This window comes from Carcharhinus amblyrhynchos, chromosome 32 (genome assembly GCF_965287045.1).
Source record: "Carcharhinus amblyrhynchos chromosome 32, sCarAmb.v2.hapA, whole genome shotgun sequence".
NCBI lineage: Eukaryota > Metazoa > Chordata > Chondrichthyes > Carcharhiniformes > Carcharhinidae > Carcharhinus > Carcharhinus amblyrhynchos.
This window is the reverse complement of record NC_137355.1, coordinates 14,226,121-14,239,432: the sequence shown is the minus strand read 5'-3', so window position 1 is coordinate 14,239,432 and position 13,312 is coordinate 14,226,121. Positions and strand designations below refer to the sequence as shown.

General features: G+C 45.7%; 1 protein-coding gene across 4 annotated transcripts in view; it reads left to right on the top strand.

Annotated features, from left to right (window-relative positions):
• The window catches only part of celf6 (CUGBP Elav-like family member 6), a 691,837-nt gene that overhangs the window by 585,601 nt on the left and 92,924 nt on the right, over positions 1-13,312 (top strand). For 2 of the 4 annotated variants that reach the window (XM_080216158.1, XM_080216155.1), the window contains exon 4: positions 7,225-7,260. The exons of the other annotated variants lie outside the window; for them this stretch is intronic. In XM_080216158.1, coding sequence (XP_080072284.1) covers positions 7,225-7,260 — 36 coding nt within the window. The remainder of the gene's footprint in view (positions 1-7,224; positions 7,261-13,312) is intronic. 4 annotated transcript variants of the gene reach the window in all.

Genomic DNA, 13,312 nt, shown 5'->3' with positions numbered 1-13,312 from the left:
CCCAATCATCCTCAACACCGGTGCTCCACAAGGCTGTGTTCTCAGCCCCCTACTATACTCCTTTTCCCCCAAGACTGTGTGGCCAAATTCGCCTCCAATTCGATTTTGAAGTTTGCTGATGGCACCATCGTAGTGGGTCAGATCTCAAACAATGAGGCAGAGTACAGGAAAAAGACAGAGAATCTGATGAACTGGTGCAGCAACAATAATCTCTCCCTCCATGTCACTAAAACAAAGGAGATTGTCATCGACTTCAGGAAGCATAGTGGAGAACATGCCCTGTTGACATCAATAGGGACAAAGTAGAAAGGGTCAAAAGCTTCAAGTTTTTATGTGTCCACATCACCAACAAACTGTCCTGGTCCCCCTCATGCCAACAGTACAGTTAAGAAAGCTCACAAAGCCTACACTTTCTCAGGAGGTTAAGGAAATTTGGCATGTCAGCTACGACTCTCACCAACTTTTACAGGTGCACTATAAAAAGCATTTTTTCTGGTTGTATCACAGCTTGGTATGGCCCCTACTCTGTCCAAGACCACAAGAAACTACAAACAGTCACAAACGAAGCCCAGTCCATCACTCACCCATTGACTCTGTCTACACTTGTTGCTGCTTCAGAAAAACAGCCCAGCATAATTAAGGACCCCACGCACCCCAAACATTCTCTCTTCCACTTTCTTCCATCGGGAAACAGATACAAAAGTCTGAGGTCATTCATCAACCGACTCAAGAACAGCTTCTTCCCTGCTCCCTTCAGACTTTTGAATAGACTTACCTCACCTTGAGTTGATCTTTCTCTACACCCTAGCTATGACTGTAACGCTACATTCTGCATCTTCTCCTTTCCTTCTCTATGAATGGTATGCTTTGTCTGTGTAGCGCGCAAGAAACAATACTAATACACGTGACAGTAATAAATCAAATCGGTTACTGTGAAAATCCCCTAGTCACTGCACTCCTCCGCCTGTTCGGGTTACACTGAGGGATAATTTAGCACGGCCAGTACACCTAACCGGCACGTCTTTCGGACTGTGGGAGGCAACCAGAGCACTCTGAGGAAACCTATGCAAAGAACTAGCAGGCTCCACACAGACAGTGACCCAAGGCTGGGAATTGAACCCAGGTCCCTGGCGCTGTGAGGCAGCAGTGCTAACTACTGTGCCTATTTCTGCTCCAAATTCCAATGTTACTACGAACCCTCGAATTACTGAGGAGGGTTTGTTTCCAGTGTGTAAAACACCAACATATTAACTGTGAAAAAGGCCCTTCGAAATGATACCAGGTCCACACCTATAATGCCAGGTGTTACGAAGTAGGACTGGGGAGTGATACTGAGCTCCAAATCATTTCTTAATTCATGTCGTGGAGTTTGTTTTTAGAAAAAGCAGTTATATCTTGGTGCAGGGATTTTGATGCCTTGGCCAGGAAGGGGTTAAACATTAAATGCACCAATCCATCGCAGCTAAATCCTTGCAGTATTTTGGAATGGCAGCACCATCTACAGGTCAATTGTGAAAGTGCAGTAGATGCTTCCAGACAGAACGCTCAGGACATTTTCAATTGAGTTTGACAGATCTTGTTGGTAGTAATGAGAATTTCATTGAAAATCTTACTGTTGTCTCTATATTAGAAGTAAATGTGGGGGGAAAAGCCGTAGCTTTAAAGAACTTGTTTATTTCAACATGTCAAAGGAGAAGACGATGGCACGGTGTTAGTGTTCCTGGACTAGGAATCCCAAGAGCAGGTTTATAACCTGGGCACAGGGGTTCAAATCCCAACGTGGCTGCTGGTGGAATTTAATTTTAGGGTGGCACAATGTTTAACACTGCTGCTTCACAGCGCCAGCGACCTGGGTTTGATCGTAGCCTTGGGTGACTATCTACTCAGAATTTGCACATTCTCACCATGTCTGCGGTGGGTTTCCTCCGGGTGCTCCGGTTTCCTCCCACAGTCCAAACATGTGCGGGCTAGGTGGATTAGCCATGCTAAATTGCCTCTTAGTGTCGGGGGTGACTAGTTAGAGTTGGTGCAGACTCGATGGGCCGAATGATCTTTTGCATTGTAGGATTCTATGACTGGCTGGTAATAGAGATGCAAAGAGTGGTACATAGTGGGCAATGGTTAAAATTTATCCTTGATTCTACCCCTTGACTATATCACCCAAGAACTTTGCAGATTCTACATATACACTGACATCAGAATGACCAACTGGCCCTTATTGTGCGATGTTGAGCCCATTGCCCCTAGCCCCAGATTGTGTGCTCACGGATGTTATGTTTCACTCAGTTCAGGCCTTTAAATCTCAAACGTGCCAAGTAATCGCTCTCCTCCCATTTCCACCCTCTTACATCCCCGGTTATGAATCTACCCTTACCTTCAGAGCTCTGGCAATGCCCACCTCCACCCATTCTCGCAGCTCCCTACTTTTCTCAGTAAGAGTTGTTTGTCCTGGCACAGTGGTTAGCACTGCTTCCTGACCGTGCCAGGGATCCAAGTTTGATTCCCAGCTTGGGTCCCTGTCTGTGCGGAGACTGCATGTCTTCTCCCCGTGTCTGCGTGTGTTTCCTCTGGGTGCTCCAGTTTACACCCACAGCCCGAAAGATGTCCTGCTTAGGTGCACTGGCCATGCTAAATGCTCCCTCAGTACACAAAGATGTGCAGGTTAGATGGATTGGCCATGCTAAATTGAGCAACATGCTGTTACCTCAAAGCGCCAAGGATCTTGCTTCAATTCCCAGCTTGGGTCACTGTCTGAATGTTCTCTCCAGATCTGCGTGGGTTTCTTCCGGGTGCTCCGGATTCCTCCCACAGTCTGAAAGACGTGCTGGTTAGGGTGCATCGGCCGTGCTAAATTCTCCCTCAGCGTACCCAAATTGGCACTGGAGTGTGGCAGCTAGGGGATTTTCACAGTAACTTCATTGCAGTGTGAATGGAACCCTACTTGTGACACTGATAAATAAGCTTTAAACTGATATCACCCAGTTCTACCTGAGAAACTTTTCCCTTGAACCCTTCCTGGGTCTCTTGTTTGTTCTCAAAGTGTTTGAGATGTGAAGGATTGCTGCCATGTAACTATTTCAGCAGAGTACTGGCTGTATTCAACTAGACCATGGTAGCAAAGCTCAGCACACACTATTGACCGTTTGATTTGATTTGATTTGGTTTGATTTATTATTGGCACGTGAATTAGTGAATCGTATTGTTTCTTGCGCGCTATACAGACAAAGCATACCGTTCACAGAGAAGGAAAGGAGAGAGTGCAGAATGTAGTGTTCCAATCATAGCTTAGGGTGTAGAGAAAAAACAACTTAATGCAAAGCAAATCCATTCAAAAGTCTGACAGCAGCAGGGAAGAAGCTGTTCTTCAGTTGGTTGATGCATGACCTCAGACTTTTGTACCTTTTTCCCAACGGAAGAAGGTGGAAGAGAGAATGTCCGGGTGCATGGGGGGTCCTTGATTATGCTGGTTGCTTTTCCGAGGCAGTGGGAAGAAAAGGTGGAGTTGATGGATTGGAGGCTGGTTTGCTTGATGGACTGGGCTGCGTTCATGACCCTTTGTAGTTTCTTGTGGTCTTGGGCAGAGCAGGGATCCATACCAAGCTGTGATACAACCAGAAAGAATGCTTTCTATGGTGCATCTGTAAAGGTTTTTGAGAGTCGTAGCGGACACGCCATATTTCCTTCGTCTTCTGAGTGACAATACATGTGATAGATGTTAAAAGTAATCTCATGATTGGGCAGCTCTTGTTGAAAGGGTGTTTAAAGAATGAAATTTGCAGCTAAATTAAGATGACCAGCTGGGCTTGTACTATGACTCACGTATGCCAGAAGCTACATATATTCATATGCATGGACCTGCACTCTGCAAAAAAAAGGAACATGTGTCAATGGCATTGCATCATTTTGAAAAACAAAAGCATGGGGGACAGTAGAATCATAGAATCCCTACAGTGCAAAAGGAGGCCATTCAGTCTGCACCGACCACAATCCCACCTAGGCCCTATTCCCATAACCCCACCTATTTACCCTTCTAATCCCCTGATACTAGGGTCAATTTAGCACGGCATTCCACCTAACCTGCACATCTTTGGACTATAGGAGCACCTAGAGGAAACTCATATTGACACGGAGGTGGGGGGGATGTGCAAACTCCACATAGTCACCCAAGGCTGGAATTGAACCCAGGTAGGTCTCTGGTGCTGTGAGGCAGCAGTGCCAACCGCTGTGCCACCGTGCTGCCCTGTACTAAAATGTACTGTGGATAGAGGGTGTGAAGGCAGTGAGTAGAGCAAGGTATCTCTCTCCGTCTGTGCCTAAGTAGTTCCCCGGCACATCTCCATGGCAATACCCTGACCAATCAGAATCCATCTCCTCGCCAATCAGCACCCCGTTATCATGCGGCATTAATTATTGCCCGCTTTGAAATTTGGTCTGTCCTGGTGAGTGCAAGATGAAAAGATTCAGCAGCATGTTTCTTTTTCAGGAATAAATCGATTCCTATTGGATTTCTCGCTCTAATCTTACATGTCACCATGTTACTTTAAAAGGGAACGGCTGGTACTGAGTGATAATAGTTTCCTGGGCCATGCTGGCAGCAGCGAGGTTAACATGCAGGGCTACATTCTTCACAGAATAAAAAGAACCTATTACAACAAAAAAAATCTTAGAGGTCTAGAGTCTGTTTATATGCAAATTAAGAAACATCTGGCCCATTGTGTTGCATTGTAATCATACCTCTGAATAATCCTGTCATTATGTGCGTGGAATGAGATGTGAGCAGGACAGTATTTGCAACATTGGATAATACTGTCACTTTATTGTATAAATGGAATGAGGTGACAGTGTCACCTTATACCAACCGTAGGATAATCCCTTTATTGTACGCATAGACTGAGGTGTGACCGCCCTTTCTCTGTTACGCATTTTCTTTTGTCCAAAGTATCCTGTTTTTGGAGGAGCTTTAGGAATATTAGAAATTAGATAACAGCGGCTCAGACAAACTCGGTAGCGACACGCCATCATTTTATTCCCTTTGCCCATGAGGGTTTAGGTGCCTATTTATCTTCAGTTGCCAGATCTTTCCCAACCAAGTTGGCATCTCCTTGCAGGCAGCATGGTGGCATAGTTGTTAGTACTACTGCCTCACACCGCCAAGGTCCCAAGTTCAATTCCAGCCTCGGGTGACTGTCTGTGTGGAGTCTGCACATTCTACCTGGGTATTCCGGTTTCTTCCCACAGTGCAAAGATGTCTAGTTTAGGGTTAGTTGGATTTACTATGATAAATTGCCCCTTCGTGTCCAAAGATGTGCAGGTTAGGTGGATTGGCCATGCTAAATTGCCCCTTAGTGTCCAAAGATGTGCAGGTTAGGTGGATTGGCCATGCTAAATTGCCCCTTAGTGTCCAAAGATGTGCAGGTTAGGTGGATTGGCCATGCTAAATTGCCCCTTAGTGTCCAAAGATGTGCAGTAGATGGATTGGCCATGCTAAATTGCCCCTTTGTGTCAAGAGGATTAGTTGGGCAAACACATGGGTGTTATGGGAAATGTGACTGGATGGGATTGTTGTCAGTGCAGGCTCAGTGGGCCGAATGGCCTCTTTCTCTAATGTAGGGATCCTGTGATTATAGACCATTGACAGAGCCAGCGCACTACAGTCTCCCCACATAGGGCATCATTTGAGGATAGGCTGGGCCATGATTCCATTTTTTTTCCTGGACATGTGAAAACTGAGGTACCAAAGTTCATACTCCCACTCCGAGGACTCGAACTCAGCGAGGTATAGCATCTTCAGGCAAGGGAGAATAATGGACCAGAATACAATGTGTAGCTATAGCTAAGAAATAATCTTGAAGTAGTTGAACAGAATGAGTTGACAGAAATGTGAGCATTAAGGTGAGTTGTATAGTACTTGTGTTACTGGGCTAGTAATTCTGAGGTCGGACTATGTTACTCCAGATCATAGAATCATAAAACATTACAGTAAAGAAGGAGGCCATTCAGCCCACTTGCACAGACAACCATCCCACTCAGGCCCTCTCCCCGTAACCCTATGTATTTATCCAGCTAAATTTACCCACCGGGTGGCATGGTGGCACAGTGGTTAGCATTGTTGCCTCACAGAGCCAGGGACCCAGGTTCAATTCCTGGCTTGGGTCACTCTCCGCATGTTCTCCCCATGTCTGCATGGGGCTCCAGCTTCCTCCCACAGTCTAAAAGACATGCTGTTTAGGTGTAATGGCCATGCTAAATTCTCCAGTGTACCCGAACATGCGCCGGAGTGTGGTGATAGGGGATTTTCACAGTTACTTCATTGCAGTATTAATGTAAGCCTATTTGTGTCACTAGTAAATAGACTTAAACTTTAAAAACTTAGGTAATAACCCTGACATTAAGGGGCAATTTAGCATGACCAATCCATCTAATCTGCACATTTTTGGATTGTGGGAGGCAACCGGAGCACACCCATGCCGACATGGGGAGAATATGCAAACTTCACTAGACCCAAGCCGGGAATTGAACCTGGGTCCCTAATGCCATCGGCAGCAGTGCTAACCACTGAGCCACCGATAACATCGATTGGATTTGACCAGCCTTCTGGATGCGAGCTGGGAGATGGATGCCCTTGAGTGTCTTTAAGACAGAGATAGGTAGGTTGTTGATTAATAAGGGGATTAGGAGTTATGAATAAGGCAAGAGAATGGGGATGAGAAAAATATCAACCATGATGAATGATGAATGGTGGAGTAGACTCGATGGGCCGAGTGGCCTAATTTTGCTCCTATGCCTTATGGTCTTTATGGCTGTAAAAGATATTGGAGGGTGACAGGCAGCCAATTAAATTTCATCTTTTCCCCCAATTCCAATCGCCCTATTCTCAATAGCCTTGTCTTTAGTTGTTTAGACCCTGGGCTCTGGTTTTGTCTCCCTTACACCTCTCCATCGCTCTCGCTCACTGCCCCCCTTTAAGCCAACTGACCCAAAATATGGCTCCGTGTTATAGTTTGCTTCGTACCTCTTCTGTAAAGTACCTTGGGCCATTTTGTTACCTTAAAGGCGATGGATAGATGAGTATAAAGTTGTTGCTGTTTGGGGGTCATTTGTGGATGGATGCATTGAAATGGACTGAATGGTGTTCCTCATCCATAATTATCTGATGATCTTATTGGTGTATAACGTATCAGTTATGTAGATACAATGCAGTTTATATGTGTGACTTTTTTGCAGATGGCTGGTCTCTTCCAAATTCTCTGCTGTTAACAGGTAAGAAGGTCCTTGTGAGAGATCAGATGCCTTAGGCTATCTGTATGTGAATGTGGGCAGTTGGATGATAAGCAATGAAACTATGTTTGCAATAAACTGGCAGGTAGCGAGTGTAGTGAAGGCACATGATGCTCCTTGGTAAAGTCACCACAGAGCCAGATTTGATTTGATATGTCCCATGTATTGGGATACAGTGAAAGTATTGTTTCTTGCATGTTGTGCAGACAAAAGCATACCATTCATAGAGAAGGAAATGAGAGGGTGTAGAATGTAGTGTTAGCATAGCTAAGGTGCTGAGAAAGATCAACGTAATATATGGTAAGTCCGTTCAAAAGCCTGATGGCAGCAGGGAAGAAGCTGTTCTTCAGTCAGTTGGTACGTGATCCCAGACTTTTGTATCTTTTTCCCAATGGAAGAAGGTGAAAAGCAGCGTGTTTTAAAGTTTAATTGTTAGTAGGCTTACATTAACACTGCAATGAAGTTACTGTGAAAATCCCCTAGTCTCCACACCTATCTGGTGTGTGTGGGGTCCTTGATTATGCTGGCTGCTTTTCCAAGGGAGCGGGAAGTGTAGACGGAGTCAATGGATGGGAGGCTAAGGCAAACTGTCCCTTGAGGGGAAGAAGGGTGATGATTTTAACCTGAGGATCACCACACCTCGGGCAAGGGGCAAAATTGAGAAGGTGGTTGGCTCTCATGAATAACCTCAGCCAGCACGGGAATTGAACTCGTGCTGTTGGCATCACTCTACATCACAAACCAGCCATCTGAGCTAAACCAACTCCCAATTTCCTGTGATATTAATATAGCTGTGTGTGTTATTTTCCTGTACCGCTGTATACATGTAACATTTGTCTCGTGATTCACTGTTTTTAAGTTTATTTATCAGTGTCACAAGTAGGATTACAATAACATTGCAATGAAATTACTGTGAAAATCCCCTGGTCGCCACACTCTAGTGCCTGTTCAGGGTACACTGAGGGAGAATTTAGCACTGCCAATGCAGCTAACCAGTTTGGACTGTGGGAGAAAACCAGAGAACCCGGAGAAAACCCACGCAGACACAGGGAGAATGTGCAGTCTCCATGCATACCCAAGCTGGGAATCGAACCCGGGTTCCTGGCGCTGTGAGGCAGCAGTGCTAACCACTGTGCCACCCTGTTTCATTTGGGTATTATGCATTCATCAAAGTGAGGGAGGTTAATGCTGAGAATTGGGACAGTTTCCATTTTCAGCGTCTAGTTTTTAGCTGCAAAGACCAAAATTTGGCTCATTGAGTCTGCTCCACCAGTCAATAATGGCTGATGAGTTTCTCAACCCCATTCTCCCGCCTTTTCCCCGCATCCTTCGATCTCCTTACCAATTAAGAAACCATCTGTCTCTGTCTTAAATACACTCAGTGACTCGGCCTGTATAACCTTCTGCCTTTTAAGAAGCATTTAGACAGTTACGGGGTAAAATGGGTATAGAGGGATATGGGTCAAACACCGGCAATTGGGACTAGCTTAGTGCTTAAAAAAAAGGATGACATGTACAAGTTGGGCCGAAGGGCCTGTTTCCTTGCTGTAAACCTCTATGACTCTATGAAATATATAGTGATGAACATTGTCAGAGAATACAGCAGGGTATAGATAGGCTGGAAAATTGGGTGGAGAAATGGCAGATGGAATTTAATCCAGATAAATGCAAAGTGATGCATTTTGGTAGATCTAATGCAGGGAGGAGCTATACAATAAATGGCAGAACCATCAGGAGTATAGACACACGGAGGGATCTGGGTGTGCAAGTCCACAGATTCTTAAAGGTGGCAACACAGGTGGAAAAAGGTGGTGAAGAAGGCATATGGCATGCTTGCCTTTATTGGACGGGGCATAGAGTATAAACGTTGGCATATGATGTTGCAGTTATATAGAATGTTGATAAGGCTGCATTTGGAATACTGCGTACAGTTCTGGTTGCCACACTACCAAAAGGACTTGGAGGCTTTGGAGAGAATGCAGAAAAGGTTTACCAGGATGTTGCCTGGTATTAGCAATGAGGTGAGATTGAGTAAACTAGGGTTGTTCTCCCTGGAAAGAGGGAGGTTGAGGGGTGGCCTAATAGAGGTGTATAAAATTATGAAGGGCATAGATAGGGTGAAGAGTTGGAAGCCTTTTCCCAGGTTGGAAATGACAAACACAAGGGGTCACAATTTCAAGGTAAGGGGGGTGTGGGGGGTGTGAGGTTCATAGAGATATGCGGGGGATGTATTTTACACAGAGCGTCGTGGGGGCCGGGAATCCACTACCAAGCAAGGTGGTTGAGGCAGACTGCTAGCATCATTTAAGACTTATCTAGATAGGCACATGAACAGACTGGGAATAGAGGGATACAAACGGATAGTTAGGAACACATGATCGGTGCAGGCTTGGAGGGCTGAAGGGCCTGATCCTGTGCTGTATTGTTCTTTGTTCTTTGAAATGGATTCCACAGATTGGCCACCTTCTGTCTGAAGAAATTCCTCCTTATCTTGGGTTTGATCGTAGAATCCCTACGCTGCATCGGGTCTGCACTGACCACAATCCCACAGGCCCAATCCCACATATTTACCCTGGTAAACCCACTGACACAAGGGTCAATTTAGCACGACCAATCAACCTAACCTGCAAATCTTTGATGGTTGGCTGCCAAGTAAAATTCCGCAGCCCCAGTGTCAGGGGGAGTATCCTTTACAGCACTTCCCCATTAGCCTGGCACACCCCCATCTCCCACGCCATCCAATGAGATTGTTAACTTATCATCGAATTAAAGCCATTCCCACTTGCAACCAGATTAAGACTCACGTAAGCGCATTTCACAGGGAACAGCCAGCAGAGAGCTAAGACTTCTTTTTATCCCATCGGTGATGTTTGGATTTGAAGCAAGATCCCCAAGATTGACAGCCAGTGGTGTCCTGCTCTTTTAATGAGAACTGATAAGGTCTCCATAAAATACCTCACCCCATTGCCTTTATGTTACGTGCCTTATGTCTGGAGGATACTAAAACCTATCATTTCCAATTCACATGGAGTTTATTTAGCATTTTACTGAGTTTAAATTAAAAGTTCCACACCTCTTGTCCTTTGACTCCATTTTTTCACGTCATAATCCCAAAGCATTCCTTTAAGCAAACCGGAATCAAACTTTCCTCAAATGGAACTTCTGATGGCCAGAATTCTCTTGCTTGTTTGACCCGGTATTGTATGTTTTTACTCAAATTACAATGCCCCATAAGGATTCTGCACACTACCTAGAATGCCAACGGTAGAAATACTTTTGATCTAATTTCTGAGCATGCCAAATTTCATCCTTATAGTGCAGAAGGAGGACATTCGGCCCATCGAGCCAGCACCCCACCCAAGCCCTATTCCCGTAACCCCACATTTTTACCTTGTTAATCCCCCGATGCTAGGGTCAATTTAGCACGGCTAAAGAACCTACATATTTGGAGTGTAGGAGGAAACCGGAGCACCCGCAGGAAACCCATGCAGACATGGGGAGAATGTACAAACTCCGTGACACTGACCCAAGCCGGAATTGAACCCAGGTCTCTGGCATCATCAGGCACCAAAGCTAAGTACTGTGCCACCCTCATGATGCCCTTTACTTACAGTTGGGATGACTGAAGGTCCGTTGAGGGTGTGTTGGAGATGGGGTATGGGGGGATGGCAGGAATGGTGGTGCCTCAATTTGTTCACTGTGCAAACATTCAGGGTGGCACAGTGATTAGCACTGCTGCCTCATAGCTCTAGGGACCTGGGTTCAATTCCTGTCTTAGGTCAGTGCGGAGTTTGCACATTCTCCTTGTGTCTGCGTGGGTTTCCTCCGGGTGCTCCGGTTTCCTCCCACACTCCAAAGATACGCGGGTTTGGTGGATTGGCCATGCTAAATTGCCCTTTAATGTCAGGGGGATTAGCAGTGTAAATACATGGGGTTATGGGGATAGGGCCTCAGTGGGATTGCTGCCAGTGCAGGCTTGATGGGCCGAATGGCCTCCTTCAGCACTGTGAGGATTCTATGATCCCAGTTACAGAAAAATGCTGGAAAATCTCGGCAGATCTGACAGCATCTGTGGGGAGAGAGTAGAGCTCTCCTCTCTTTTGCTCGATTCTCTCTCCACTGATGCTGTCAGACCTGCTGAGCTTTTCCAACATTTTTCTGTTTTTGTTTCAGATTCCAGCATCTGTGGGTATCTTGCCTTTACCTACGACTCCATCAACTTGCCTCTGATATGATCAAACTGATACGATCTTGGTAGAGAAACATAGAATATAGGAGCAGGAGGAGGCCATTTGGCCCTTCGAGCCTACTCCCCCATTCATCACGATCATGGCTGATTGTCCAACTCAACAGACAAATCCTGCTTTTTTCCCCATAACCTTTGATCCCATTCACCCCAAGTGCTATATCCAGCCACCTCTTGAATACCTTCAATGTTTTGGCATCAACTACTTCCTGTGGTAATGAACTCCACAGGCTCACCCCTCTTTGGGTGAAGAAATGTCCTAAATGGTCTACCCCGAATCCTCAGACTGTGACCCCTGGTTCTGGACTCCCCCCACCCATCAGGAACATCCTCCCTGCAGCTTACCTGTCTGGTCCTGTTAGAATTTTATAAGTCTCTACAAGAGCCCCTCGCCACATTCGTCTGAACTCTAGCAAAAAGAATCCTAACCTCTCCTCATACATCAGTCCCGCCATCCCTGGAATCAACCTAACCAGCTTATCGTGGAATCCCTATGGTACAAAGGAGGCCATTCGGCCCATCGAGTCTGCACCGACCACAATCCCGCCCAGGCCATATCCCCATAACCTTTCACCGCAGACATTTTTGTTCTCAATCAGAAAATCAATGGCATCATTCCTTTCATGGGTTATAATCACTCAGATGAGCTGTTCTATTTCTCCAACATACACTGAGATTGAAACAATTGGTAGCCCCGAATGCCAGTAATTTGACAAATCCCCCCTTTGCGTTTCTGTTTTCCACCGCTGTGGGTCAGGTTCTAAGAATCTCCCGTTTCAATTCTTGTAAAATTCTAAACCCTTTAGGACAAATCTAAACAGGAAGATAAGCATTAGTGAGTGAAATGGAAATTTGGTTAATTTGAATGAGACTCATTGGAGTGTGACTAAATACCTTTTGACTCTGGAACCGTTTCAGCTTATGAATGAGATTAATGCAAAGGATCCTTCCCTCTGTCTCGCAAAATGGTACTATTTACACAACACGTACCCCCCCCCATCCCGAGCGCACTCTTTTATCTGTACTTTGGAAAACAATCTCAGCTGTTGAGTCCAATGTGTCTTAGAATAATGGTGGCACTAAGTGACACCACTATTCCTGGACAGACAGCAGATGATTGGGTAACCCTCATGCCAATCAATGGGGGAGGCAATGTATTATCGCTAGATTATTTATCCAGAATCCCAGCTAAATCTGGGACCTGGGTTCGAATCCTGCCACTGCAGAATTTGAATTCGGTAAAAATTATCTGATATTAAGAATCTACAGATGACCATGAAACCATTGTTGATTGTGGGAAAATCCCATCGGGTTCACTAATGTCCTTTAGGGAAGGAGATCTGCTGTCCTTACCTGGTCTGGCCCACATGTGACTCCAGAGTCACAGTGGCACAGTGGTTAGCACTGCTGCCTCACAGCGCCAGGGACCTGGGTTCAATTCAGGCCTCGGGTCACTGTCTGTGTGGAGTTTGCATGTTCTCTCCGTGTCTGCGTGGGTTTCCTCCAGGTGCTCTGGTTTCCTCCCACAAAGTCCAAAGATGTGCGGGCTAGGTTGATTGGTCATGCTAAATTGATCCTAGTGCCAGGAGGATTAGAAGGGTAAATATGTGGGGTTACAGGAATAGGGCCTGAATAGGATTGTGGCCAGTGCAGACTCGATGGGTCGAATGGCCTCCTTCTTCACTGTAAGGATTCTGTGATATACAGGTTAGGTTGATTGGCCGTGCTAAATTGACCCTAGTGCCAGGCAGATTAGCAGATTAAATTTGCGGGGTTATGGGAATAGGG